Here is a 26,240-nt window from a genome sequence, read left to right as displayed (position 1 = left end):
GATCCTGCTAACTCACCTCACATGCAGAGCAGCTTCTCCCCGCTCTGCCTAACGTGCTCATTTTGGGGGAGACCCTGTTAATTTGCCTGGGGGTTAGGAGTGCCCACTGAACGGGGGAAGAAGTGAGGAACATCAGAATTATGCTGCTGTGTTACCAGTGAGCTGGGATAGTGCCCGCTCAGCAATGAGCAGTTACTTGCCAAGGTTACCTGGAGATAAAGCCAAGAGATATTAGCGAGAAAGCATAGCCAGGATGCCCTTCCCCCTCTCACTGACGAGGGGTGATTTATGCCCTGCAGGGGGGACTGGCTGTCTGGATGTCGGAGCCTCTTTGGCCTCGTGCTGGCATCAGCCTGGGGCTGGTGGGAAGGATGTTCCCTGTCCTGCCTCGTGCACCCCTGTAACTGTTCTCTTTGACTTTGCTCCCTTTCTGAGGGCCTGTGTGTCTGACTGTCCTGGTATTAGAGGATTTATCTCCCGTTGGAAGCTGTGCCAGGAGCTTCAAGAAAAATCTCTGGTCACCCACGGGGTGAAAGCAAGAGTTGGAAGGTGATTTAAAGTGTTTGCACAAGGATTGATGGCACAAGCCTCGTCTCAGCCTGATCTTTGCTTTAGAGGGGGGTGACAGCCAAGTTTGTGTCCATCAGGGCTGAGCAGAAGATCGTTAGAAGCCCTTGGGTTTAGTGCTGGGATTTACAGCATGAGGACGAGCAGGTCCCTTGTCTCAGTTTGGGGCCATGTCCCCTTCCTCCATGCCTGCTGGGGCACCTGCATTTGTTAAGGAATTTGGGAACCCCTCAGTGGGAGTTTGCATTCGTGTACCTCTGAAAAGGCAGTTTGGAGTTGGTGATGAAGAAAGCAGTACCAGGGGAAGTATTCTCTGTGACTGTCATCATCCACATCCGTGGGCTGTCCAACCCATTGTAGGTCAGACATTTCCAGCTGCTTCATGGACACTGGAAGCTCCTGCCTCCCTTTGCACCTCCACTAACCTCTCCTCTCCTCTCCACAGCTCTCCCTGAAATGCCGAGCTCCCGAAGTGTCCCAGTACATCTACCAGGCCTACGATGCCATCTTGAAGAACTAACAGGAGATCAGCCTGTGCCTCACCCTGCGGAAGGAGGGGGGGGAAAAAGGGGTCCCCAAATCCTCCTTCACTGCTAGCGTGGGGGAAAAGCACTCGTAACTGGAAGCAGCTGTATTCATGTGTAGGATTTCAGTCAAAGGCACTGATTAAACAAGGTAGCAATTAGTATCCACGTGCTAACGATGATAGGGAACAAACCCCTTTGGTATTTTTAGCGTCCATGGAGTTTGTAACCACTGCTTCGACTACTCCCATGTCCCCCTCGCCCCCCCACTCATCCGTTCCCGTGGGCTTCTCCATTTTGTGCCAATGTTCAGTGTTTTCTAAATGGCTTTAGGTGTAGTTTCGATTTTGTAAAATACCGCTCATTGGGGAAAAAAAAAAAAAAACAAACAAAAAAAAACCCAAGCAAAAACCACACGTCCGCTCATTAAAACAAGGCAAAAGTGTCGAAAACATAACACTGCACTTTATTTTATATTTTTATACATTTTTTTTGAGTTTTTCTATTGTAATTGGCTCAAAGGGAAGGTGAATCCAAGGAAGCACTGGGAGCCCTGCAGGGATGTCGGGCTCTAGCAGGGTGAGCACGGCCTCGGGGAACCAGGAACAGAGCCATCAGTTCGGTCCCTAAAGAGGGGTTTTTATTACACTTGTGCTGGCAGACTTGGCACTGCTTCGATGGTGTGTTTTCACTCCAGCCATCTCCCTGGCTCATTAGCTGCTGATTTGAGGAGCGAGGCTGCTTTTGTGTGGGGAGGAGCTGCAGGCCTAGATCGGCGACAGGACAGCGGTGGATGAAATGAAGGAAATGAGCCCGTTCTTAGATCAAAAGGCTCGTGCCAGAGCTCCAGGTGTGGTCTCTGCATCCTCACCCATCTGCAGCCCCTCTTTTCCTGTTCTTTCTGTGCCTGCTGTGGCTGAACTGCCTTCTCGGCCACCCCCCGGGCTGTGCCCCCTTCACCCGGTGCTGTGCTGGCCCCGGCAGTCCCCGAGGCTCCTGGTACATCCAGATGTGGCAGTGCCACTTCCCTGACGGGGCTGCGGGTGTCAGCTGTGCCCCTGTGGAGAGGGGCCACTGCTGGCAGTGTCCCAGGATGCCAGGGGAGTGGAGAGACTCTCCCTGTTCCCTTGCTGTCCCTCAGAATCCAGGCAGTGGCGTGATGGGAGATGGTTTGGGCTTGGTGGTGTTTGCTCCTTGCCAGCCTGGGGGCCTTCAGTTTTCAGCTGGGCTAACCTGAGCAGATCATGGAGCATCTCTCCCCTTTGCAGCTCAGCTCTTTGTGCCCAGAGGCACACAGTGACAAGGGCCAGCCGAGTTCCTGCTCTCACCCCCTGTCCCGAGCAGCTCCATGCCCTGGCCCCTCTTTTCTGACCTGTCCCTCGGGCCAGGACTGCTTCCCTTCCTGTCCGTGGCTGTGGATTCTCCCCATTGCAACCACTAAGTGCTGCAACAGCAGCAGTGAAAGCAAAGCCTCTTGCATGTCCCTGCTCCATCCATAGCTTGTCCTGCTTAATCCAAGTCCCTATCCAGCCCTCCCCAGCATGCTTGGACACCATTTCCTCCCCTGCTAACAAAGCTCTTGCGTGTAGCAACCCCCATGTCGTCCTTTTAGATGCCACTTTCAAAGTCAATAAATGTTTTATGGTGGGAGATCGTTCATCAGGGCTTTGGCACTGTGTGCAGCCAAGAAACCAGTGCTGGGAAAAGGTCACAGTGCTCTGGGAGAGACTCCAGCAGGGCCCAGGAGCTGCAGGACCTGAGGAAAGTGATGTCCCTGTGTAGGAATCCCTGTGCTCTGGCTGGGGAAAAAGTGGGGCAGAGCTGGAGCCATCCAGCCCTTGAGCATGTGCTGGGAGGTGATTTGCTCCGAGCCCTGCGGGTGCACTGCAAAAATCATTAGCAGAGCAATTAAGGAAACACTGGTGGTGCGATGCTCTGTCAGGGCAGGGAGGAGAGTGTAGCTTCGACCTGGGGAGGGGATGCTGAGCACCCCCTTCTCTTGCCAAATTTCTTCCCAGCTTCCCGGGTGTGCAGGTGTCTGTGCCACAGGGCAGAGCCTGGGCTCCTGGGTGACATTCCGCCCTCCTCTCCTGCCGCTGCGCTCGCTCCAGTGTTGGCCGCGTCGTTGTGTTGCTCTCCAGGCTTTACCTGCCGTCCGTGTCAATAAACTCATTTCCACGATGCTGTGGCTGCGTGTGGCTCTGTGGGGCTGGGGAGAGGGGCTGCTCCCCCTGATGTCGGCTCTGCCCGTGGGAGCAGCAGGGCTGCAAGGCTGGGTTTGGTGGGAAGGAGACTGTTTGCTCACCGGTAGCTTTTTGGCTTCTTTTTCCACCTCAAATTAGGGACTTGCAGGGTGAGGAGGCAGCAAGTATCCTCAGTCTCTGACTGCTGCTCTCTCCTCATCTCAAAGGGCAGTGAGGACAGGCTCAGATGAGGAGCAGAAGATGGATGTACCCATTTAGCCCTTTTGGGGCCCCAGGTGAGCTGTGTGCAGTGTGACCTGTTTTCCCTGTGGCGAAACGATAAAACCCTGGGTCAGTGATGCATTTTGGATCACTTTGCACTGGTGCTGTTGTTTTCCACAGGGCTTTGCCACTGCTGGTCCTGTCTCAAGCAGGATGGGTTGGGCTGCAAAATCTGTGTACAGGACCAGAGCTGAGCTCGGGTAACCCCAAGCTCAGTACTTGAAGTGGCCAGAAATACAACAGAACAAGCAGCAGGTTTGGGAGGTGTTGCTCTGGAGCAGAGCAACTCTTTCCCTCGCCCCTGCCCAGCTTTGGCTTAGCAGCACTTGGAGATTTGGGCACTTCCACCCTCTGTGAAGGGCAGGTACTGAATCAACCCATGTTGCTCTGCAGGGGGATGGTTTTGTGTTAGAACCAGGTGTATGTGCCAAGTAACAGCAGTGCCAGGCTGGTTTGGGGTCACTGATTTTGCTGTTCTGTTCCTTCATGCATCCCTGGTGTGCCTGGGGTGGGTTCATCATTCCCCACTGGGGGTCACCTCCTGCCATGGTGCTGGCAATGAGCCTGGAGCAGCGTTTGGCCCAACAGGATCAAAAGCTGCTGTGAGATGCTCGGGGCTCTGCCCTGCCAGCTGCTGTCCCCTCACATCCTGTGGCAAAGGGAAAGGTTTCTCTCTCCCTCCCTATTCTGCCAGGGGCTCCCCGTGAAGAAATGGGTCTTTCCTGCTGCTCTGGATTTGCAGCCACACTCGTGCCCTGTAAACAGGGACACACCAGCCCCGGGCTGTGCTGAGCTTGTGAACGGGGATTGCTTCATTAGCATTGTCAGCCCCCAGTGCTGGGAGCTCAGAGGACACGTGGGCTGGGAACTGCCACGGGGGTGGATGGTCCCCGCAGCCTTCCCTGTTCCTCAGGCCCACACCATGGGACAGGGACCTCCCAGGTTGCTCCCTGCTGCTCTGGCTGGAACTGGGGCCAGCCCCACTGTGCTGGGTGGGCTTCCCAAAATCCCTGCTGCTCCTGCTGGTCCTGTGCACATCCTGCCTCACTGCATGTGCTGAGGGCCAGCACCGGGTGCCAACAGGTCCCTGAGCCCATGATGAGGTGTGGGAAGAGGTAGGGACTCGCGTGAGGATTTTGGAGACTGTGGCTGAGGCTGGGGCTGACTGCAGCCCCCCGAGCCATCAGCTCTGCCTGTCCCCTGCTGCCACCTGCATGCCAGGACATGAGAGCTCTTGGATGGATGATTTTAGGTTTGCATCAGACTCCTGTCGCTGAGGCTGGGATAAGCCTCCCAACCAGTGGGGATGTGCCAGGATCCAGCCCCCTCCCCTCCCCCCTCCCTCGTATATTAAGTTTCACACATAAAACTGCAACCGAAGAGCATCTTAGAGGGAGCTGCTAAAAATAGCCCCGAGGCTGGAGCCTGAATTGTGCAGGAGAGTTCGTGTGCAGCCTGATCCCTTCCCTCTCCCGAAAACATTCCACAGCTCAAGACTGCTTTATGGTGATCCGGGGAAGGGGAGCAGCATCTAAGGCTGGTAATAACTCCAGGGACACACAAATATTCCCCTAGCTGTGAGCACCAGGCAGCTGTGCAGGGAAATAACCCCCAGATCTGCAAAAGCCTGGGTGTAATGTGGGACAGGGCAAAGGGGCTGTGACCCCCATTGCCTGGCGCTGATCCCAGTCCCAGCCTTGTTGCAGGGTGGCACAAAGGCAGTTGTGTGTTTTGCCACCTGCCCTTGTGTGTCCCCTCCAGCCGTGGGGCTGTGTCTGCCGTCCCCTTGTCCCCCGGGGAGGATATGGCATTACATTTCCACTTGCCCCCCCCCCTCACCCTGCACAGGAGCCTCCGGAGATGGTGTTTTTTCCAGCCAAAGGTGCTGACGAGGCTGGGGGGAGCTCGGCCAAGCCGTGGCCGGTGTTTGGGCTCAGCCAGACCCACAGAGGCTCCCCGGTGCCCACCGGTGTCACGGTGAGCTGGAGCAGGGTTTGGGGTCTGCTTCAAGGAGCAGAGAGGTGCAGGGAGCCCACCAGCGTGTCCCAGGGGCCTGGACCACACTCCTGGAGGTGTGACCAGCACCTTCCCTCTGTCCAGCACGCAGGTAAATACTCCGTGCAGGGTGACCCAAAATGCAGACTATGCAACAGAAATGTCCTTCTCTGGCACCATCCTGGGCTGAGAGTCCCCCCCGGTGCCAGCGGACACAGAGAAACCCCCAGGGGCTGGCACAGCGAGAAGGTGAAGTGATGTGCCCAAGAGCACAGCGGGCAGTGGTGTCAGAGGAGGGAAAGACTCCCTGGGAGGGGTCCTACCCTCCTTCCCCGAAGGAGTCTGGCCGGGGGGGCTCGTACAGGGTGGGCATGAGAGCGCAGATGCCGCTGGGCTCCGGGAAGGGGTGACGGCGCTGCACCCAGCACAATGCAGGGGGGACATGGGAGGGTCTTTTCCCATCGGCACCTCCCCAGAGCCCCGGGAGAAGCCGGTGTCCCTCCTGGGTTCCTGCGGCTCGCTCTGGGCATTCCTTGCCTCCTTTCCCGGGCGCTGCCTCCTTCCCTGCCTGGCCACTGCCTGTATCCCTCCCCGGGCATCCCCTGCATCTCTGCCTGGGCTGAGCGTCTTTCCCTCCGCGGGCGCTGCCTGCATCACTCCCGGGCATCCCTGCCTGCATCCCTGCCTGAGCTCTGCCTCCCTCCCTCCCTCCCTCCCTCCATCGCTCCCCAGGCTCTGCCCGCCTCCCGCGCGGGCATCCCCGCCATCCCACCGGGCGCTGCCTCCATCCCTGCCCGGGCAGCTCCTGCCCCCGCGCCGTGCCCCGGACGGGCTCCCCGCTCCCCTCCGCCGCCCCCCCGGTCTCTCCGCGCCGGGCGGGGGCCGGGCCGGGCCGGGGCTCTGCAGCGGGGCCGCCCGCCCCGCGCCGGGCTCGCCGCATGGCTCCTCCGCCCGCCGGGGCGCCGCCGGCCCGGGCCACCGCTGCAAGGTACGGGGGGTCCGCCGGGAACGGGGGGGCGGGGGGGCAAAGTTACCGCTGGGCAGAGCCGTGGGGGGGACTGGGATGTTGGGGGGATGGGGGGTCCCCAGCGAAAGTTGAGCGGCGGCGCTCCCCGCTCCCCTCCGCCCCGCCGGCACGAGGGGCGCGGGTGTCCCTTCCCGGTGTTCCCCCCAACCCGGTACCCCCAGCCCCAGCCACCCACCGCGGACGGGGGTGCTGCGCTGCCCGCCGCGGCCAGAGCATCCCCGGGAGGGTCGGGGCGGGATGCGGGATGTGCGGGATGTGCGGGATGTGGGATGCGGGGTGCGGGATGCTGCCGCCGCCCCCTCCCCGTGGGGGTCCGGGCTTGCTCCTCCGAGTGCCCCCGGCGTCGCGGGGTGCCCAAGGTCGCACCGGAGGCCGGAGCCCCCTTCCGGGAGCCCCCTGTGAGCCCCTGCCCGGCCCTGCAGCCCACTGAGCCCGGCCCGGTGCTGAGTGCCCGCGGCCCCCCGGCTGGTCCTGCTCCACCAGCCCACCGTGGGCTCCCCCGAGGGGTCCCCCCACTGCACCTCAGATTCCCACAGTGGCTGCTCATGGGGCTGGGGGCCTCCAGGTCGGCCTCAGATGTTTTGGGGTGCAAGCTGGGGCCCGTGAGTGGTCCCCGTGTGCCAGCACAGAGGGGAACAGGGTTTTTGGGGTGGCACAGTAAGGCTCAGCCTGTGCCCCACTTCCAGGGAGCCCTGCAGGCACTGGGTTTCCAGTTGTGTTGCTCCATCACCCTCCAGCCCCACAGAGGAGCAGAGGAAGCTGCTGCAAGGAGGAAGGGTTTGTGGGGACAGGGTTGTCCCTGCAGCAGAGATGCCCCCCGGGACTTGCAATGACAGTGCTGTCTGCTGGTGGAGAAAGGCCCTGGCAGGGTCGGGCATGGGGGCTCCTGCACCCCCTGTTTCCCTGCATTTGGCATGGAAACACTCCTGCTACCAGTGCTGGGGGCAGCCAGCACCCCAGGGGACAGCCCCAGCAGCAGAGGGTGACAGGGTCCCCAGTCCTGCTGCGAGGGGGGTGAGGATGGTGTGAGCCATGGCCCAGCTTGGGGGACTGCAGGAAGCACATCCACTCCAGCACCCCGCAGTGGGAACCTCTGTGCCCAGGCTCTCCCTGGGGCAGATAATCCCCGCAGAATGGGCCGAACAGGATGTTTGAACCAGACACTTTCTGCTGCTGCCCTGTGCTTTGGGCATGGTTTTCAGGGAAAATGGACCAGAGCATCACAAATTGGTCAAAACATCCACACTTTGGGATGAAGCACAAGCTGCTTCCTAGTGATGACAGCAAGCAAAAGTGGGACTCATCCCCTCACCCTTGCTGTTCCCATCACAGCTCCTGGTCGGGAGCCCACTGCCAGCGGGTGTTTGGACTCCTCAGACTCAGACTCAGCTCCCAAATTCCCATGTGTGGGTTATCACCCTGTGTCCCCCCACACGTGTAGCCCTGCCAGCAGCTTGTGGGCTCACCCCGTCAGCTGGCTCGGAAATTAGTCTCCATCAAGTTAATTGCCCAACCGCTCAAAGCCTGAAATTAAACGTTAAAGCTGTCGCTCGCAGGCACAGAGCAACCTCCCCCCGCCCCAGCAAAAGGCAATTCCAGCTGTCCAAGAGGAGGGAAGATGGATTCCCTGCCTTGGGGCAGCACTGGGAAGGAGCAGCCGGTGACAGTCCCCACCGTGCTATGGAACAAGTCCCCAGCACAGCCTGGGATCTGCTGCTGACAGGCTGAGCAAACCCTGAGCCACAGACACACCCTTTCCTGGAGGTCTCCTTGCTCTGGTGCTGAAAGGGAGGAATGTGCCTGTGAGAACCTTCCTGGAATGAAGTTCACTCAAATCCTGGCTCTCTTTGGCTGTGTGGGGTGGGAGGCTCCAAAGGAGACCCTGATGTCCCTCGGTGCTGGGATCATTGTCCAACCCTGGGGCTCCCCGGTGTAACCCTTTTCCACAGGCTCCTGCTTCAAAAAATATCCCCTGAAGTAACAACAGCATGACACCGGGGTGTCTCTAGGATCTGACCAGCTTCTCCTTGGCCTTGCAGTGACGGGCTGTCCCGGAGGGGAAATGCATCCTGAATGGGGCTGAGGCCCCCTGCACGGGAATATGCAGCCTCGGCACCGCGGAGGCAGCACCGGGGCAGCGGCCGGCGCGCGGCGGAATGGTGGCAACGTTCAAGATCGCCGTGCTGGGAGCCCAGGGCGTGGGCAAGAGTGCCATAGTCCGGCAGTTCCTCTACAACGAGTTCAGCGAGGTCTGCGTGCCCACCACGGCCCGCCGCGTCTACCTGCCCGCCGTGGTCATGAACGGCCACGTCCACGACCTGCAGATCATGGACTTTCCCCCCATCACCGCCTTCCCTGTCAACACCCTGCAGGTAGGGGTGCTCCCGAGGGGACCTCCGCCCTGGGGGGTCTCTGGTGAACCTCCCTGGGGTTTCGCTGTGTAACTCCACGGGGTCCTGGTTCCTCCTCTTTGGGGGATGCTTCTCCCTCCCTGTCAGGGTTTGGTTGCTAAAAGCGAGGGACTGTGTCCTCATGGATACTGGCTGAGCAGGTCCAGGATAAAGTGCCTTTTAAAGCTTGATGGCAGCAAATGCAAGAGACAGTGTTCCCACTCCAAGGAGCGTGGCTCTGGGGTTGCCCACAGCCACATCCAGCTGAGTGGTGGATCCTGGAGCACTGGGATCCAGTTCTGTGGCTGTCAGAGAAAATACCAGAGCATTAAGGTGGAAATCAGGGGTTCCAGGAGAGCCAGACCCCTGATGTACCCACTGCCTAAGCCAGGCAGAGTAGAGCTGCTTGTCCCCTCCTGGGAGTGGCCATCACCTCCCAGCATTGCCTGGGCTTGTTCTTGGAGTGCTGAATCCACCAGCTCCTCCTCAGCCCCCCTGCGCTCTCAGGTGCTTCCAAAACATCCACAAAAGGCAGTGTGGGGCTGGAAAGTGCTGACCAGTGCTGACCATTTGGGGGGGGGGGTAATGGGGGAAAAGGAAGATTTTAAGCTCATGCCATAGCCCCATCCCAGAGGCACAAGTTGTGTCACTGCTGTTGGAAAAGGAGCTGCAGGTGCCCAACCACAACCACAGCCACACTGGAGGGCAATGCCATCAGTGGGGCCACCTCAGTTAATTACAGTGTTCCTGTGCCCAAGAGGGACGGGGTTACAGGGGCCTTGTATTGCTCCAAGAGTCCCTGTGCCATTGGGCAGGAGGTGAAGTGAGTGCTCCAGGGGCGAGGAGCAGGTTTGAAAATTAATCAGTGAGTGCAGGGAACGAAAGGTCAGCGCGAGAGACAGCCCCAAACAGCAAAGGGTAATTTATTGACACGGCAGCTGATGGTAACACACTTGATTAACTCCCTGCCTTGCTGCACTCAAGTGGAGGCGGCCGGTGGGAACAGATGGAGGTTTCCAGGGAGGAGAGGGTGCTCAGGCGGATGGCTCCCAGGGGAAAGAAGAGGACCATGGTGGAGGATACGGCTCTGCCTGCTGGGAAACTCTGCTCCATGCCCAGGAAAAGCATCCCTGCATCCCTCCCAATGATGTCCTGGGAGAGGAGCAGGAGCCAGTGGCTCTCTGACATCCTGCTCCAGCAGTGCAACCCTTCCACAGCTCAAGCATCCCGGGGAAGCCTGCACTGCATGAGGAAAACCATGCTGACATCACAGCGCCGGAGCAAGCTGCGCCCTGGTGTGGTGAAATAGCTGCGATCTGTTATCTCCCAGGTGTATCAGGACTCGGTGTAACCCGAGACGCTGCTGCTCCACCCGCCTGTGTCTCTGAGACTGAGGATCTCCCCAGCACCTCCTCCCCTCGGCGGACAGAGGGGGGCTGTGTCATTCTGTTCACTCTGAGCTCCTTCCTGTGCAGTCATCTGCGATGGAGACCAACCCGCACCCCAAAACCCCTCTTTTTCCCAGTTCCCTTCAGTCCTAGGTCTTCTTATTTTGCTTCATTCCAGTTATAAACTCAGAAAGGGCTGATTCATGGTTCTGAAGGGGTTTGCTCAGGGAGAAGTGATGCCTTTCCCCCTTGGAGCATCTATCTCCTTTCCAGAAGCGCTCAGGAGGGTTTGCAGTGCTGCCTTCACAGGCTGCCATTCCTGGGCCCACTGCTGGGATGGGAAAGTGGCTGGAAGTGGGGCAGATTTTCACTTACAGCATGGGAAAAAATCCTGTTGTTCCCAGAAACCCAAAACTTTCACAACAGCATGTATTTCTTACAACTCCAAATTTTGTGTTTGGGGAGGCCACCCCTGCCTCCCTCTGCACTGGCTCCTGATCTTTTTCACACACACCTGGTTCCTGAGCAGCCACTGCTCCTCTCCTGTCCCCATGTCCCCTCTAAACAGACCTGCCATCACCCTCCCTCTCTGACCCACAGAGCTGCTGGTCCATCACCCTCAGACCCATGGGGATGGGGCTCAGCATTCTCCTCACCTGCCCTGCCCAAAGAGCGGGGTGCATCACTAATTGACACACCTAATTAGGAGCTCTGCAGGATGAAGCTTTTACACCCAGGGCAGGGGGCTGCGTTCAGCCCCACTCCCAGCTCACCACTGTGTGTTAGGCAGGCTGTAATCCTCGCTCAGGAGAGGAATTGGGGCTGACAAATCTTGTTACCTCTCCTCTGGATGAACAAGGAGGGATAAGGGATCTCTGGAGGGGAAGGGGGTGGCTGAAGGGCTGTGGGTGCAGACGCAGCTGTGCAGGGCTGGTCACAGAGCAGAGGTGAGATGGGTGCTGGGTGTCGGGGCTGGAGAGTGTTCAGCCCCCTTGCTGCCTGCTGGCAGCAGTGTGGGGCATCCCCTGGTCCCAGCAGCGGGGCTAAGCCAGGATTGATCCCTCTCTGCACCTTGCAGGAGTGGGCGGACGTGTGTTGCAGGGGGCTCCGGAGCGTCCATGCCTACATCCTGGTCTATGACATCTGTTGCTTTGACAGCTTCGAGTACATCAAAACCATCCGCCAGCAGATCCTGGAAACAAGGTAGGCACCACTTTGTGGGATGATGCATCCTGTCCTGCAGCTCTCAGCAGAGTGGAATGGCTGGTCCCAGTGCTCCCCTGCTCCTGGAGTTGGAGATGAGATATCAGACTGGGACAAAACCCCTTTGCAGGGCTGGAAGCCCAACAGCAACATCAAAACTGGGACTGAGGGCAGGAGAAGGAGCAGGACCCTGGGCAGGTCCCCCCTGTGGGTGAGGGCAGCCATCCCTGGGAGAGAAGCTGTGGGTGGCACGGTGGGTGGCTGTCCATGGAGAGGGACAAGAGGACAGGACAAGGGGAGGCACATCCCACTCAGCAAGCCAAAACCAAGAGCCAGTTTGGGATGGGTTGAGCTCTTCTGGGCCAGTCAGTCATCACACTGTGCCAGTCATCACACTGTGCCCCCGTCCCCTTCTGTCCCCCCTCACCTCCCGCCCTCCCCAGGGTCATCGGCACCTCGGAGACGCCCATCATCATCGTGGGCAACAAGCGGGACCTGCAGCGGGGCCGGGTGATCCCGCGCTGGAACGTCTCCAACCTGGTGAAGAAGACGTGGAAGTGCGGCTACATCGAGTGCTCGGCCAAGTACAACTGGCACATCCTGCTGCTCTTCAGCGAGCTCCTCAAGAGCGTGGGCTGCGCCCGCTGCAAGCACGTCCACACCACCATCCGCTTCCAGGGCGCCCTGCGCAGGAACCGCTGCACCATCATGTGAGCCCCCCCTGCCCCGGTGGACCCCCCTTCCTCGGGCACCGCGGCTCCCCAGCGAGCCCTGGAGTCTCTGCTCTCCGTGGGGGTGATGCTGTGGTGGGAGCTGTGCTGGAGGCACCTCAGGGTTGGCTCCCCACTGGCGCTGGCTCCCTGCGGTGACATTTGGGGACAGCGCACCTTGGGCAGGGTGATGTGGTGGCCAGTGGCAGGTTGGAGCAGTTGGCTGCCTGGAGGTAGTGATGGGTGAGGGAGGTCCTTGACTAAACCCCCAGGCCCTCCCTGAGCCTCAGCTTGAGGCCAAAGCCGTCCCGGGAGGGGTTGTACATGGCACCGGAGGGTGGAGGAGATGCTTCAGAGGGTGCCCAAATTTTGGCTGTCAGGTCCATCCTTGGCAGTTCCTTCTCTGGCAGCACAGGGGCAATGCTTGCTGCTGCCTGCCATCCCCTGCCCCTGGAAGGGAATGATCCAGCACCTCTATCCTGATGTGCTGGGAGTGGTTCCATGGCTAGAGCGCAGGGAGACAGGAGTCCCGTTTTCCTCCCTGCAGAGCTGGGGTTTCTCCCCTTGGAGGACAGAGCAGCCTCCAGCAAGAGGCCAGGTTACACGGGATCTCTTTTGGCTCAGATTTCCAGGTGGAATTTCCGGATGAAAGCAAGAAAGGGGGAAAAAAATAATAATAAAGCCCCCATCCTGCCCCTTACATCCCCAGGGTGCCGGGAGCTGCCTCCCCAGGGCTCTCAGTCCTCCTCTGCCCCAGCCCAGCCCGGGAAGGCTCCTCCTCCCGGCCAGCCCGTCGAACACCAAATAATATCGGAACGCTCCTTGCCGGGCAGGTCACCCCTCCGCTACCTCGCGTCCCGTGCTCAGCCAGCGGCCGGCTTTGCACGGCTTCCACCCAAGCCCCCGGTGTCTCCCGGGCGGGTGGGCAGCCCCCTGTGCCGCCGCACCCACCGGCGGTGCCGCGAGCTCCCACCCGCGCCGGGTTTTCCCGTGGCGATCCTGCCTCCATCCCGGTGAGACGCGGCCCTGGGAAGGCAGCCTCCGAAGCAATAGGGAGCTGGAGTTGCATTTGTCGTTGCATTTCTACTTGTTTGTTTTTCTTTTTTTTTCTTTTTTTTTTTTTTTTCTCTCTGCATATCCCTATCAGGGAAGTGAACCTCTCTCATTTAATTTTTTTATTATTTTTTTTTTAATCTTTCATCACGTTTTTTTCCCCCCAGACTTGCAGCTCGCCCGCAGGGCCAGGTGGCAAAGGGCAGCCCCTGTTAGGAAACGGTGGTGGGGCAGTGAGAGCTGAGCAAGGGGACGTGGTTTCTCCTTGGCTGCCCCCTGTGAGGCACGGGGAAATACCATCCTCACCTCCTGAGGCAGGATCTGTGGCTGGTCCATCCTCCAGCAAAACCATCTCCGCGACTCCTGGTGTAACAGGGAGGTGCAGGTATTCAAGGTATTCAGTGCTGCTCCGGGCAGTAAAGCAGAAGGACACCAGTCCCTCTTCCCCCCACAGCCAGGTGTCCATCGCCCAGCAGCATCACCAGCCTCTTGGAAACACTTCCTATGAAAGGCAGGTCCAGCTGAGCTCCAACACGGTGCATTCCACCACCCCACCCCTGCTCCAGGGCCGGAGGGGGGGGGGTCACCCTGCTCCCTCCCTGCTTGGGGAACCAAACCCCTTGATCGAAAAAAATAAGAAAAAAAAAAAGAAAGAAGAAAATTAAGGGTTAAAAAAGAGACGAGGCAATGGGAGGACACGATTCCATCTCAGCCAGGAAGGGCAGTGGCACTTGTCACCATCCCTTGCCTTCATGGCAAACCCAGCTTCCCCATCCGACCTCATCCCGTCAGGATTTATGAACATGTGCAAGTCCACTTGTAGACCTCTGGCTAGCTTTATCCCTCCAAATTGTCTGAGAAGGAAATTCCCTGGTAAATGCTAATAATAAAGCATTTATAAAGTGCTCCGACGTACACATATCAACGACTAAGCCAATACATTGTTTGTTACAACCCTGTAGCCTGCAGTTTATAGCACAATTAGTTACAGGTTTTTATAGCATCTCTTTAGTATTTTGAAAAAAACAAAGAAACAAAAAAAAAGGTTATAAATATAATTGTTATATTCTATTGTACTTTATAGACAGAGTAAGTTATATTAGTAATAATAACTCTCACTGCTTCGTCAGCATTTCCCAGCTCCCAAGAAAACGAGGGCTACAAAGAGCCGCTTTCCCAAAAGCCCAGGAGGGGGTAGGTGGTGGTATCCTGGGTGGTGGTACCCCGGGTGCAGGCGGGGACTCTGAGGCAGGACGTGTCCAGGCACGCAGGAATCGGAGCACTCAGGAGCACAGCAGCAGCGACAAGCACCTCGTGCCTCACCCCCTGTAGTACAAAGTGTTCCCACTTCCCCAACACCACCCTGGTCCTGCTGAAAACAACCTGCTCCTGGGCATGGGAGAGGCTAGAATGTCCCCGCCGCTGTCGCCAGGACAGTGCTGTGTTTCTGCCCCCATTCATGTGGAGGTGATGCCTGGGTTTGGCTCAGCCCCACCAAGGATGCTTCCCTCTCCTCCTCCTCCTCCTGCCCCAGTGAGCATCCCAGTTGCCTGGACTCGGCTTTCCTTTCCCTCCTGGACTTCTTGTCGGAGATTCCCAAGGTGTCTACACCGCCTATGATGCCCTGCACCCCCTTCTTTGAAATCGAATTAAAAATCAGGTCTGTCCCCCCTTGTTCTGTACCCGCCTCAGGAGTATTTTTGCAAGCAGGTTTTGCATCCCCGGAGCCCCAGGGCTCACCTTTGCTGTCTCTGCAGGGGTGTGGGGCTGGCTTTGTCCCCTCTTGGGAGTTGGGGATCCGTGGCCCCTGGTGGGGCTCCTGGAGGGACATTTGTTGTGCCCACAGGGAGCAGACTGGCTGCCGTGACTCCCCCATCAGGATCGTCCTCTCTCCCTCCTCACCCACACAAAAACAAGTGTGGAAACAGAAGAGCTTTGGTCCCTCTCTATTGCACAAACAGCATTGCTGGGTCCGTGGTGCAGGCTCAGGGTGTGGCCCCATGACCCTCAGGGACAGTCACCCCCCTCGAGGTGACCACGACCCCTCTGGTTCTCCCACCTTCACTCACAAGGAAGCTTGGGGGGGGTCAGCAAGGGGTCCTTCCAGTGACCCCCCAACCCAAGTGACTGAAACACTCATTAAGGCTCTTGGAGCTGTGAGACATGAGGCTCATTAGTCCCATGGTACAGACGGGGAAGTCTGAGGTTCGAGATGTTTTACACCTTTGGATGCCAGGGGTGGGGTGTCCCTGCTTTAGTGGGGGCTACACCCCTCTTCCCTGCAGAAAGCACCCCATGCTCTCAGTTCGGGGCTGGATTTTTTCACCCAAACCAGCACAAAAGCGCCTGTTTATCCAAAGAATTACCAGTAAAAAAAAAAAAAATCCACAGGGAAGGAGGGTGTGCAGCTCCGAAGACGAGGCGGGAGGACCCCCGGGCTGCCTGGGAGCAACCCCATCACGCCGCCCATGCCAGCCTCGGGCACGGCAGCTCCAGCTTCAGCTGGACCCCTCACTCCTGTTTTTGGAGTGAGGGGTCCGTCCCCACCGGCACTCGGGGAGGGCTCAGACCCAGGACTCCTCATCATCCTCGGTCAGCCAGGCGCTGCAGTCGGCTGGGGAGGGCTTGGCCGGGGGGCGTGTGCTGCCGGGCGGGGGGGGTCTGGGCGGCCCCGGGGGGCGATGCTGGCCCCGGTGGGCAAGTGGGCGATGCCCCAGCGGGGTGGGGATGCGCGAGGGGCGCTTGCCTGGCCTGTGGTCCCGCCGGGGACGCACCTTGGGCCGCAGCTTCAGCTTGTAGATGGAGGGCACACGCTCAGGCTTCTTCAGACACCGCCGGGGCTTGGGGACGTTGTTGGCCCTCACTCCTTGCGGGGTCTGGGACCCCACTCCCAGCCCCTCTGCTTCCCCCTTGACTGGGAGGGTGGTGGGCTGTGGGGCAGCTCGTGGCGGTGTTTTGGGGACCTGTCTCCCCAGCCCCACAGGGCACAGGGGATGCTGCCTGCGGGAGAGCTCCTCCACCACCCTGTCATAGCCGGGGGGCTGTCTGTGCCCCCAGCACCCCCGAGGACTCTTGCTCCCATCACCAGGGCCACAGGCTCCCCTCGGTTCATCCCCTGGCACCCCAGGTCCCTCAGCACCCCCAGCCCTTGGGTTCAGGGCTGGGTGGCACTGCTGTGTCCCCTGGGGACCACCCCCAGCAGCACAGACTTTGCATCCCTCAGCAAAATGGGCCAGAGGGGTGGAGGGCCGGGAGGTGGCCGGGCTGGCTTTGATGGGGGTTTTAACGCTGCAGTTCTGTTTTGGGGGCTGGCTGGAGGAATTTCGGGGTGAGGGGGATTGACCCTGGCTCAGGGCTCCCCGTTTCCCTTCCCGTGGGCTTTTCCGTCTCTGTGAGTCTCCCTGGGCACCTCGGTGTGAGGAGGGGGCACAGCCCTTGAAGGGGCTGGGGGCACGGGGTGTCACTGTGGTGGGCGCTCCTGTTTCCTGTGGCCTGGCAGCCACCACAGGTGATTCTCCTCCTTGCTGGGTGCTTCTTGGACGTGCTGGTGTCACTCGTGGGCTGGGTGTTGTGGACCTGCCCCGTGCCGATGCCAAGGGGGTTTTCCCTGGGGTGCTGCCATGTGGTGCCTTAGGGACCCCCACACCGTTTGGCAAGGTCAGCCGGGAAGGGGTGGGTGCCCGGCCCGTCACCCCGTGGCCAGGGGAGCTGGGTCGAGCAGGAGCCCTGGATGGTGGTGGCTGCTTCCCCGGAGGGGCAGCCGGTGGCTCCCGCATCCTGCAAGGAGAGAGAGCAGAGAGGAGCCAGGGAGCTGCTGCATCCCCCCACCCAGCCTGGTGTGGGCACGTTCAGAAGAGAGGGGGGAAACAAAATTCGAGGATGTGAGGAAAAACTGCTCTGAAACCAGGCAGTTTGGGGCACGAACCATCTCTGCACCACCTACCTGCCCGAAGGGACCCTCCGGGGCTGTGCTGGCTCCCGGCGAGGGCTGGCACCCTGTGGGTGACCCGAGGGGGTGGCAGGGGACTGGGGGCGAGGAGGGACACGGGACCCCCAGGTGACGGGGGGCAGGGGGCTCTGGGAGCGGCTGACCAGCAGCGTGGGCTGAGGACCACGGGGGGCGGCCGCCTTCAAGGCCGGGCACAGCCAGACCTCGTGCTGCACTTGCTGCTGCGGGCTCCTGGTTTTCCAGGCTTGTTTGTGAGCTGTGGGAGAAAACGGGGAGGGGTTCGGCATCCCTGTCCCCTGCACCCACCCTCGAGTGCATCCCCCCAGCCATCGCTCAGCATCCAGCCCCCCGAGGATGCTGGCAGAAAGCTGAGCTCCTGGAGAAGGGGCTTTTGGGGTCTGGCTGCATCTGAAAGTCTTCCATGACCTCTAGTGGCCACCGAAGCCAAAGAGAGTCCCCGAAACCAGATATTCCCCGGCAAAACAACGAGGCACGGCTGTACAAAAGCCTCCTGCTTTCAGGAGCCTCCTGCTCCTGAAAACGGCCACAGATACATCGAGACCCACAACAGACACCCCCCCGCCCTCACCCAGCCACGGGGTTTGGGGATGCGGGGACTCACAGAGGGAGGTGCAGCGACACGGGTCGTGCTTGTCCAGGTAGTGCTCCAGCGTGTCCCAGCCGCCCCCGACCCGCACCATGACGTGCTCCCGCAGGATCTGCACGGGATGCCGTGTGCCGTGAGCCCCGGAGGGGTGCTTGGGATGGGACACCCCCCACTTTTTAGTCAGCCTGGGGTTGACACACTCAGCCAGGCTTGGAGAGCAGTGGGCTTGCCCTAAGTGCCACCAGGTCTCCCAGGGGAAAGCTTCATTCCTGGCTCAGCTCCTGCTGCCATTCCAACAGGTACCTTTCGTCACCCCAAGGAGAAAGGGGACCATTTTGGAAAAACCCTCTCCATTGTCATGTGCTGAGTTCTTTGGCCAGGCTTAGGGACGAATCCAGGTAGGGACAGAGCTTCTCAGTGTTCCTATTGCTGGGTAAGACCTGATTCTGGCTTGGTGAGGGACAGCCTGTTCCGCCCTGTACACATGGATGGTTACAGCCATGCAAACACTGACAGCAGGGCTGAGCTTCCCTGCTGCCCTGCTTTGGGAATCATAATGGTCAAAACACCCACACTGGCCCCATTTGTGGGATGGATTATGGAAGAGGCATCAAGGCAGCAGAGAAGCATTCCTTGTGCCTGTGCCCCAAAGGCACGGGGAGCAGCAGACTCACCCGGACGAAGATGAGGGTGTCGGAGTCGCCCACGCGGTATTTCCCTTCGGATATCTTGATCATGGGGAACTGGACAGGGCAGGTACAGCGGCTCACCAGGTGCTGGACCTGCGGGCAGCAGGAATGGGTCCTGGAATGGCCATCCCCATCCATCTCCATCCCCATCCCCACCTCCATTCCCATCCCCATCCCCGTCCATCCCCATGCTCCTCCCCATCCCGTGCCCCTCCGCACCATCTGGTCGAGGTTGTTGAGGTCCCGTGGTTTCCTGGGGGGCCGGGGCAGGGGGGTGTCTGTGGGGGGCAGGTCCAGCTCCTGGCGAAGCTCCTCCTCGATCTCCTCCTCCATCTGCACCAGGGTCGGGGCGCGCATGCCGAAGCGGGAGGCGCGACGTGCCAGCTCCAGCAGGCACAGCACGAAGTTCTTCTCGTTCTTCCTCAGCACCAGGTCCTCCGTCTCAAACATCAGCACATCTGGGGCAGGGCAGGACTGGGCTGAGCCAGGGCTGGCACGTGGGGATGTGGACAAAAGGGGACGGGGGCACAGATGGAGTCAAAACCCGCCCAAAGGGGTGCTATTCACTGGAGCCATCCCGCTGGGAATATGGTTGGGTTCAACAAGAGCTGGGATAAATTAAAGGATTTAAGATCTTCTTGGGCATCTACAGCTGTTTCATGGCATTGCAAAGCCACAAAACTCAAGTCTGGGTGCCTTGAGGGTGTGTCACTCTGTGCCATTCCCCTTCCTGGGCATCCACTGGTGGTAGGACAGGCTGACAAACCCTTTGCTGAGCCAGGATTTCTCCTGCTCTCCTTATAGCTGGGATCATGCCATGCCTGGCAGAGACACACTGGGCCATACACCCTTTCCTTTTCCACCCCTCCAGCACATACTTGCACCCAAGCAAACACACTGGGTGTGTGCCAGCACCTTGCAAAGCTGCTGCCAAGCCTGGAGGAGCTTGTGCAAGGAATGCCAGCTCAGGGATGCATGCACAGGGTGCTGACCCGTGCTGGGGTGGCACTGATTTTGGGGGACACACGGGAAAACACCCGAGGTGATGTCAGGAGCACCTGGAGGGGGTTGCACACAGACACATGGGGCAACAGGAGCCTGGCATCTTACCTTTGATATCCATCTCCTTCCTGCACCACTGGATGAAGTTGGAGACGTTGTCCCTGGCCTGGAAGGTGCCTGGCTGTGCTGTGATGTTGCAGGTGACACCGGCAGTGGGCAGGTGGAGGTGATGGGCCACGTCAGGGTAGGTGCGGGCGAACTCCCCGGCCACCTGGGTGACGTTGTTGGCGTGGGAGCAGAGCACAGCCCCCGTTTCCAGCACCTCCACAAAGGTGCCCACCTCGATGTCCAGGTCATACAGCTCCTTCAGCCACTCCGCCAGGTCCTCCTTCATGGCGTACAGGTACTGCTGGCTGGTCGGGTAGGGACGGATGCTCCGCACCGCCGGGCCCGGAGTCCCCCACATTCTGCCATGGGACTGGGAGGAGGTTGAGGGAGAGGGATGATGGGGACGTGGGTGATGGGGACATGGGGAGCTGCCCCAGCCATGCCCCCAGCCCACCTCCCCAGCAGCCACACTCACCCGGTGCCACTTGCTCCCTGCCGGCCAGGACGGTGACGCCGCCGTGCTCCTGGTGTCCAGAGCCCTTCTGGGGTCTGAGGGCTGAAGGAAATCACCCTCCTGGGCAGTGGGTGTTTTGTTTCCTTCCCAAGTGCTGATCCCTTCTCCTTGGTGACAAGGGACTGGCTGCAAACACTCCCTGTTAACCCTTCAGCACCTGCTCCTCCCCAGCCATGCCAGGGGTGGATTTTCCCCCAGAGGGCCCTGGCTCCAGGACAGGAAGGAATTAGCAGCTCATCAGCTTCCCAAGTTGCTCACAACCACATGAGAGGGATTTTCCCCCCTTCCCAACAGCCCTTCACCCACCTCTCCTGCAGGTGGGGTGACCTCGTGGCCCTACAAGATGCATCTTCAGGGCAACCTCAGGGTGAGGAGGGTTTATTTCCACACCCACCTTTGGGCTTTCTCTGCCCTGTGCTTCCTTGCAAACTTCTTCCCAAATTGCTCACAACAGCGAGGTCTTTGGTAAAAGCCAAGCTCCTCCAGGGACAGCGTGACTCCAGGAGTTGGGGCTTTAAGGAAATAACTACACACGAGTGGGCACCTCTGGGAATGTGGGATACTCCCTCCCTAACCCAGGGCTTGCAGAGCTGCAACAACACCCAGGTACATCTGCTAAAAGCAAATCTACCAGGGAAGTGCTCACGTCTCAGGACCGAAACAGAGCCTCTCATGTGCTCAGGGGGCTCTGTCATGGGCTTTAGGGGGCTTCTTGCTGTGTTGAGAGACCTGTCCTCTCCCTGGAGCCAGCTGCTGATGCTCACTGCAGCTCACTGTCCAGCCAGTGTCATTTTGGGGGAGGAAATGCAAGAATCCCAGCTATTCTGCCTGGGAATGTGTGGCAGGCTGGAGGAGTCTGCGCCTGGCATGCCCAGCCAGGGAGCTCAGCAGGAGAAAAGGACCCTTGTGAAGCTGGATTTCCAGCCAGGGCACCCAGTGGGGTTGACTGCACAGCTCAGGGTGTGAGCTCACCTCCCCCAGGTCCCCCCCACACCAGTGGGGTGCAGCTGATACAGCACAGTCACCCCATCCCTGCCAGAAATGCTGTGCTCAGCCCCAGCCCCGGCAGCATCACAGGACCCCAAGGCTCCCGATGGGACACAGCCACAGGAAACACAGAGCAGCAAGCCAGGGAGGAAAAGGAAAACTCAAAGAGGGGAGAGGATTTGAGGTTGTCCCATCCTCACCTTCCAGCCACACAGCAGATGGGATGCCTGCTTTCTCCTAAGGGAACAGGAAAGGGGATAATGAACTGCTGCTTCTTGGCAAAGCTGCAGGTGTAGAGTATCCCTGGGGTACAGCCTGGCCCAGAAATCCTCCTGTACATGGAGCAGGAGTGACACTGCTCTCCTACCCTGCTTGACACCCAGAGCAAATGCCTTGACAGAAAGACCTTGTCCAGTGGCAGCTTTCCCCATGAATCCTCCATCCCCCCATCAATCCCTCCATTAATCCCCCATCACCTCATCAATGCCCCCATTAATCCTCCCATCACACTGCAGATCCCACAGCCAGTGGCAGCCCAGGGAGCTGGTTGGGGTGTTCCCTGTCCCTTGGGAAGCAAGGATCCACCTTCACACACTTCAGTAGGCTGGAGGGCCCCCATCAGCATGAATTCAGCCTGGGGGAAAAAACCTATTAACACATCCCAAGGTGTGGAAAAATCCTCAGTAATTTGGGAGGAAGTAGGGAATAGAGTTTCCCTGTTTTCATCACCATCAGTGAGTTTACAGTGGGATCCATTTCTTCCCTTTGATCCAGCAAGCACAAAAGCTGAGGCCAAATTCAGCAATACCCACTCCAACCCCAAACACCCACAGGCATCTTAAACACAGCCCTGTCAGGAAACCAGAGATTAGCTTTAAAAAAAAACCAAACCAAAACCAAACTGGGACATGAAAACAAGCAGAAATCCCAATGCCACGTATCCAGAGGTTCTTTTTATTTGCCAAGAGGTTTCCAAGCCCTTGGGACTCCCTGCAAGCCTTATTATCATTCAATTCCAAATGAAAATGCTGCGGCCCCGTTTCTTTGGCAACGCTGAAAGTCCCCTGAGATTTTAAGCAGATGAAGTGACCATGTTCGTGTCTGTGCACGAAGGGCTCACTCACAAGTTTTAAGAAGAACAGGAGGAGTGGTGGCTCTCCATCCTGCCAAACCCACATCCCAGCTGGCAGCTGGCTGCACCGAAAACCCTTGGGAAGTACCAGCCTTGGCACCCTGCCTGGGGCAAGCCTGGCTCCTGCCCTCTCTAGGGAAGGTTTAGGGTGAGCGAGGGCAAATGGAGGATGTTGTGCTGAAGAAAAGAGTCCTCAGAGCTGCTGGCATGGGGAAAGCACCCTGGCACCATGGCACCACAGCACAGCACCCTGACACAGCACCCTGACACGGCACTGGCACAGCAGGACCAGGCCAAAGCAGTGCTGGGGTCTGAGTCCTGGGAGAACCATCAGTGACACAGCAGCCCCCCTGTGTACGACCCCGGCACGGTGAAAATCCCCGAATCTCTCAAATCAAAGGACATTTTAATAAAGTTGAGCCCCGTCTTGCTCAGCACCGATGGCATTTGCTGCCGCGGAATTCCAGCCCTGGGAAGCTGAGTTTGCCCACCTGCCATGGGACACGATGGCCCTTTGTGGACATGACAGGTGACTGCACAGGAGCCAGCGGCGTTTCCAGGTGGGGAGCCTGCTTCGGGAAAGGAATGAGGAATATGCAGCCGTGCTGTCCTTGTGAGCCTGCATGCACAGACATGTCTGTCCTGCTCACCCTCTCCTCTTCCCCTCCTCCCCCAGTAATTTGTCAACCCCGTGTTCATCCAACTGTAGCACAGGGACTCAAAAACACACCAATCCTGCCTCTTGCAGAGACAAAGCAGAGCTGCCTGGGAGCTGCACAGCCACATGGTCGTATCTCAGCTGTGCCTCCCCTCTCTCTCCACCCCAAAGAGGTTCCTGCACCAAACCCCTCTGGTTTCTCCCCCCAAATCCCACCATGTTGGTGTCTCCAGCTGGTGCCTCACCAGAGCTCTGGGATGTGAGCACAGCCTAGGAAAGCATCCCTGACCCCCCAGCCCTGGGGCTCTGAGCACACAGCAAGGGCAAAGCTTAACACCGATCCAGAGTTTTGTCCAAATGTCTCTTTTCCTTTTGTTTTAAGCAGGAAACATTCTCAGTCTCATATTTAAAAGCATCCAAACCCTAAGCCAAGCAGTGGCGAGGCAATTCTCTCTCTGGTCGTGGGAAAACAACAGATATCAACAAATATCAACAAAGATATCAAAAAGTAGCAACAAACCCCAGTCCTGCTTTGGAAAAAAACGTGTAACGATATCCTGAATGTTAACAGAAATGGGTGTGATTGCAGTCTCCACGGCTTATGTATTTTTTGTGGTCTTTTAAAAAAAATACTGTCTCCCAAAGCCTCCAAGCCCACCTGGCTGTGGCAGACCTGTCCCACTGCATCCGTGCTGTGCTGGGACACTGCTCCACCATCCCATGGCTCCAGCCATCCACAGGCAGCCGGTCTCCCTGCCAAACCATCCTCAGACAGGAACCCAGAGTCAAAGAAAGAGGGATCCAGGCAGCGGTGAGCGAGGTGGGGTTCAGACCCCCGTTCCATCCCAGCAGGTTCTGCTCAGAAGAGGACCTGCCCGCTGTTTGCGTCCCAGCAGCCCATCCAGGGGAGCTGGGTGGCCCATTTGCCAGTGGCCACCACTTGCAGCTTTGCCCGGTCAAACTTCCAGAACTGGTCGTCCCGGAAGAAGTAGACGAAGCCGTCGCGGTGGGTGAGGGCCCCCGCCGTGCCGGGGGGCAGCCCCTGCCAGTCCCGCAGGCTGCGGGGGTAGTAGGGCTCCACAGCGAGGGTCTCCTCGCTCACCACGAAGTACTTGGGGCCCTTGAACAGCACCAGGCGCCGGAGCTGCTGGAAGAAGAGCGCGGTGTCCGGGTGCCGAGGGAGGCCGCGGGCGCTGCACTTTTGGGGAAAACCTGTCTCCAGGGTGGAGCCCGCGTAGCGCCAGCACCGGCCACCTGGGGAGAGACAGGGAGGGGATAAGAGCCCACCCCAAAGGGGTCCATGGCAGGGCCAGCTCCAGGAGATGTGGAAAGACTCAGCCACGGAGCCAGCCTTGTGTCCATGATGTCCATCCCACTGGTGACCCAACCAGCACCACTGCGGGGCTGCCCCAAGGAACAGGCTGGGGGGAAACTGAGGCACAGCAGCTCAGGGGTTTGAAGGCACAGAAAGGGACTGCCAGGGACAGAGCAAGACCCCCCCCCATGCTGCTTCCTTGAAAACCTCCCCCTGTTCCTGCACAGTGAATGGGACAGACAGACCCGGACCTGACCTGGGCTGGGATGACACTGCAGCAGCAGGAATTGTGATGGGGACCGATGGCTCGGCCATCCTCACAGTGCCCCATCCCCACAGTGCCCTGTCCCCACAGTGTCCTGTCCCCACAGCACAGGCAGACAAAAGCCCCTTTCTGCTCCCAAGCTGCAGCCTGACCCAGCCCTGGAGAGGGACGGAGGGAGCGGCGAGGGCTGTGGAGGCAGAGGGGCTTTGGCTCCCACCCAGCAGCAGCAACAAAGCCCCTTTTCTGAAGAACCAGCAACTGGTTTCCATTAAAAGCTGGGGCTGACCCTGGCAGCCAGGCTGCCTGGTTTGACCTTCCTCTCCCCATCCGGCTGTGGTGTGCTGCCAGCCAGCTTATGGATGGCATTCCAGCTCCAGGGGCAGCTCAGCCCCCGGCATGACACAAGGATCCATGTGTGCCACAAAAACACCACACTCGGCTCCTCTCCACCACGTGTCTTTGGGGAGTGTTTTCTCCCTGAGAACCCACAGGGTTTGATGCACCTGGTTTGGTTCTGACACACTGGTGAGCTCTGCTCTCCTGAACGGGCTGATGGGGAAACTGAGGCACAAGGGGGTGATGTGGCTGCCGGGGTGATACATCACACACGGTTCATCCATGGCAGGCACCGAGCCCAGGGTTTTGCACACCCAGGACACCACAGTGCCTCAACTCTGCACTGGGAGGGGACATGGGCAGGAGAAGGTGCTCCAGCCAGACCTGGACAACCAGCCCTGCAGGCAGGAGCAGCAGGAGCCACAACAGGAGCTCCTGTTGTGGTGAGTGCCCAGGCCTCACCTACCTTTGAAGAAGTAGAACTTGCTGCTGAGCTGGGACCAGGCACAGGCGTCGATGCCAGCAGGGAGGCCAGGCCAGTGTCTCTCCAGGGGCTGTGGGTCACTGGCGTTGCCACTCGCTGACACCACCCAGTAGTGGCTGCCCTTGAAGATGTAAAGGTTGTGATCCGCGTCTGTGAGGCAGAGGGAGGGTGTCCCGGGTGAGAATCCTCATTCCACCGCCCCACCACTGCTCCCCAGTTCCCCTCTCCTCCCCACGCAGCCCTGTGGTGCTTTGGGGATGTTTTGGATGTTCCCTTCTGCCTCTCCAGTCATCCCCTCAGCTTTCATGATTCACTGCCTTCGCTCCAGCCTGGAGAGGATAAAAGCTGATCACAGCTCCAGGCTCATCTTTCACGGCTGAGCTCCTGCAGTGATTAATTCTTGCCATGGCCCAAGTTTCAGGATGTTTCCCCTGCTCCTGGCACACCCAGCCATCACTGTGCCCTCAAGATGCACTCTGCTCCACGGCAGCAATGTGCATCAGTGATTCCACCAATCCCAGGAGCACATGCAGGGCTGTGGATGAGTCAAACCCCCCCTTCCCACCACTGGAGCTTATCAGAGCAGAACCAGGCTAGGACAAGGGGAGGGGTGCACAATTTGGGTGAGGGTCACACTGGCCAACACCCACCAGAGGTTATGGCATCAAAGTAGGAGTGGCAGTAGTAGGTGCTGAGGCTCCTCTGCTGCTGGTCCCTGCCATAAAGATCCGTGTTCCAGTCCTGGAAATGGGTGAAGACCTTTCCTGGGAGCTGGATGGCCGAGCCTTTGGAGGGCTTCCCTGGGACGGACCAAAAGGTGGTGAGTTGTGGAGAAGAGGCAGGAATGGGCTTTGTCCAAAGCACAGAGCTGA

At 58.9% G+C, this 26,240-nt stretch overlaps 4 protein-coding genes across 10 annotated transcripts in view; 2 read left to right on the top strand and 2 right to left on the bottom strand.

The window, feature by feature from the left end:
* Positions 1–3,273, top strand: part of AP2B1 (adaptor related protein complex 2 beta 1 subunit) — a 78,937-nt gene extending 75,664 nt beyond the window's left edge. For 5 of the 6 annotated variants that reach the window (XM_017828911.1, XM_017828907.1, XM_017828910.1 and 2 more), the window contains one exon: positions 1,013–1,350. In XM_017828911.1, the coding sequence (XP_017684400.1) occupies positions 1,013–1,087 (75 nt within the window). In that variant the 3' untranslated portion in view covers positions 1,088–1,350. Of the gene's footprint in view, positions 1–1,012 lie in introns of all 6 variants that reach the window. The other variant, XM_017828908.1, reaches the window with a different exon arrangement.
* Positions 3,274–5,706: 2,433 nt separating this feature from the next.
* On the top strand, positions 5,707–15,000 carry RASL10B (RAS like family 10 member B). 2 transcript variants are annotated; one of them, XM_017828920.1, is made up of 4 exons: positions 5,707–5,800; positions 8,618–8,950; positions 11,435–11,559; positions 12,003–15,000. In XM_017828920.1, exons 2-4 carry the CDS (start codon positions 8,735–8,737, stop codon positions 12,271–12,273), a joined length of 612 nt encoding a protein of 203 aa, XP_017684409.1. In that variant the 5' UTR covers positions 5,707–5,800; positions 8,618–8,734; the 3' UTR covers positions 12,274–15,000. The 2 variants fall into 2 exon arrangements, with proteins under 2 accessions (XP_017684409.1, XP_017684408.1); XM_017828919.1 differs by lacking the exon at positions 5,707–5,800 and adding an exon at positions 6,498–6,539.
* An 886-nt stretch (positions 15,001–15,886) lies between these two features.
* Positions 15,887–20,035, bottom strand: GAS2L2 (growth arrest specific 2 like 2). The gene is given in 6 exon segments (XM_017828843.1): positions 15,887–17,062; positions 17,262–17,527; positions 17,894–17,990; positions 18,553–18,660; positions 18,787–19,025; positions 19,678–20,035. Coding segments are annotated over 6 exon segments (2,244 nt in total).
* Positions 20,036–22,112: 2,077 nt separating this feature from the next.
* MMP28 (matrix metallopeptidase 28) overlaps positions 22,113–26,240 on the bottom strand; it is a 16,398-nt gene continuing 12,270 nt past the window's right edge. The window contains exons 3-5 of the mRNA XM_017828842.1: positions 26,019–26,236; positions 25,351–25,518; positions 22,113–24,222 (exon numbers count right to left, since the gene is read on the bottom strand). Coding sequence (XP_017684331.1) covers positions 23,828–24,222; positions 25,351–25,518; positions 26,019–26,236 — 781 coding nt within the window. The 3' untranslated portion in view covers positions 22,113–23,827. The remainder of the gene's footprint in view (positions 24,223–25,350; positions 25,519–26,018; positions 26,237–26,240) is intronic.

Source organism: Lepidothrix coronata, unplaced genomic scaffold (assembly GCF_001604755.1).
Source record: "Lepidothrix coronata isolate B3197 unplaced genomic scaffold, Lepidothrix_coronata-1.0 Scaffold154, whole genome shotgun sequence".
Taxonomy (NCBI): Eukaryota; Metazoa; Chordata; class Aves; order Passeriformes; family Pipridae; genus Lepidothrix; species Lepidothrix coronata.
This window is presented reverse-complemented; position numbering and strand designations above follow the sequence as displayed.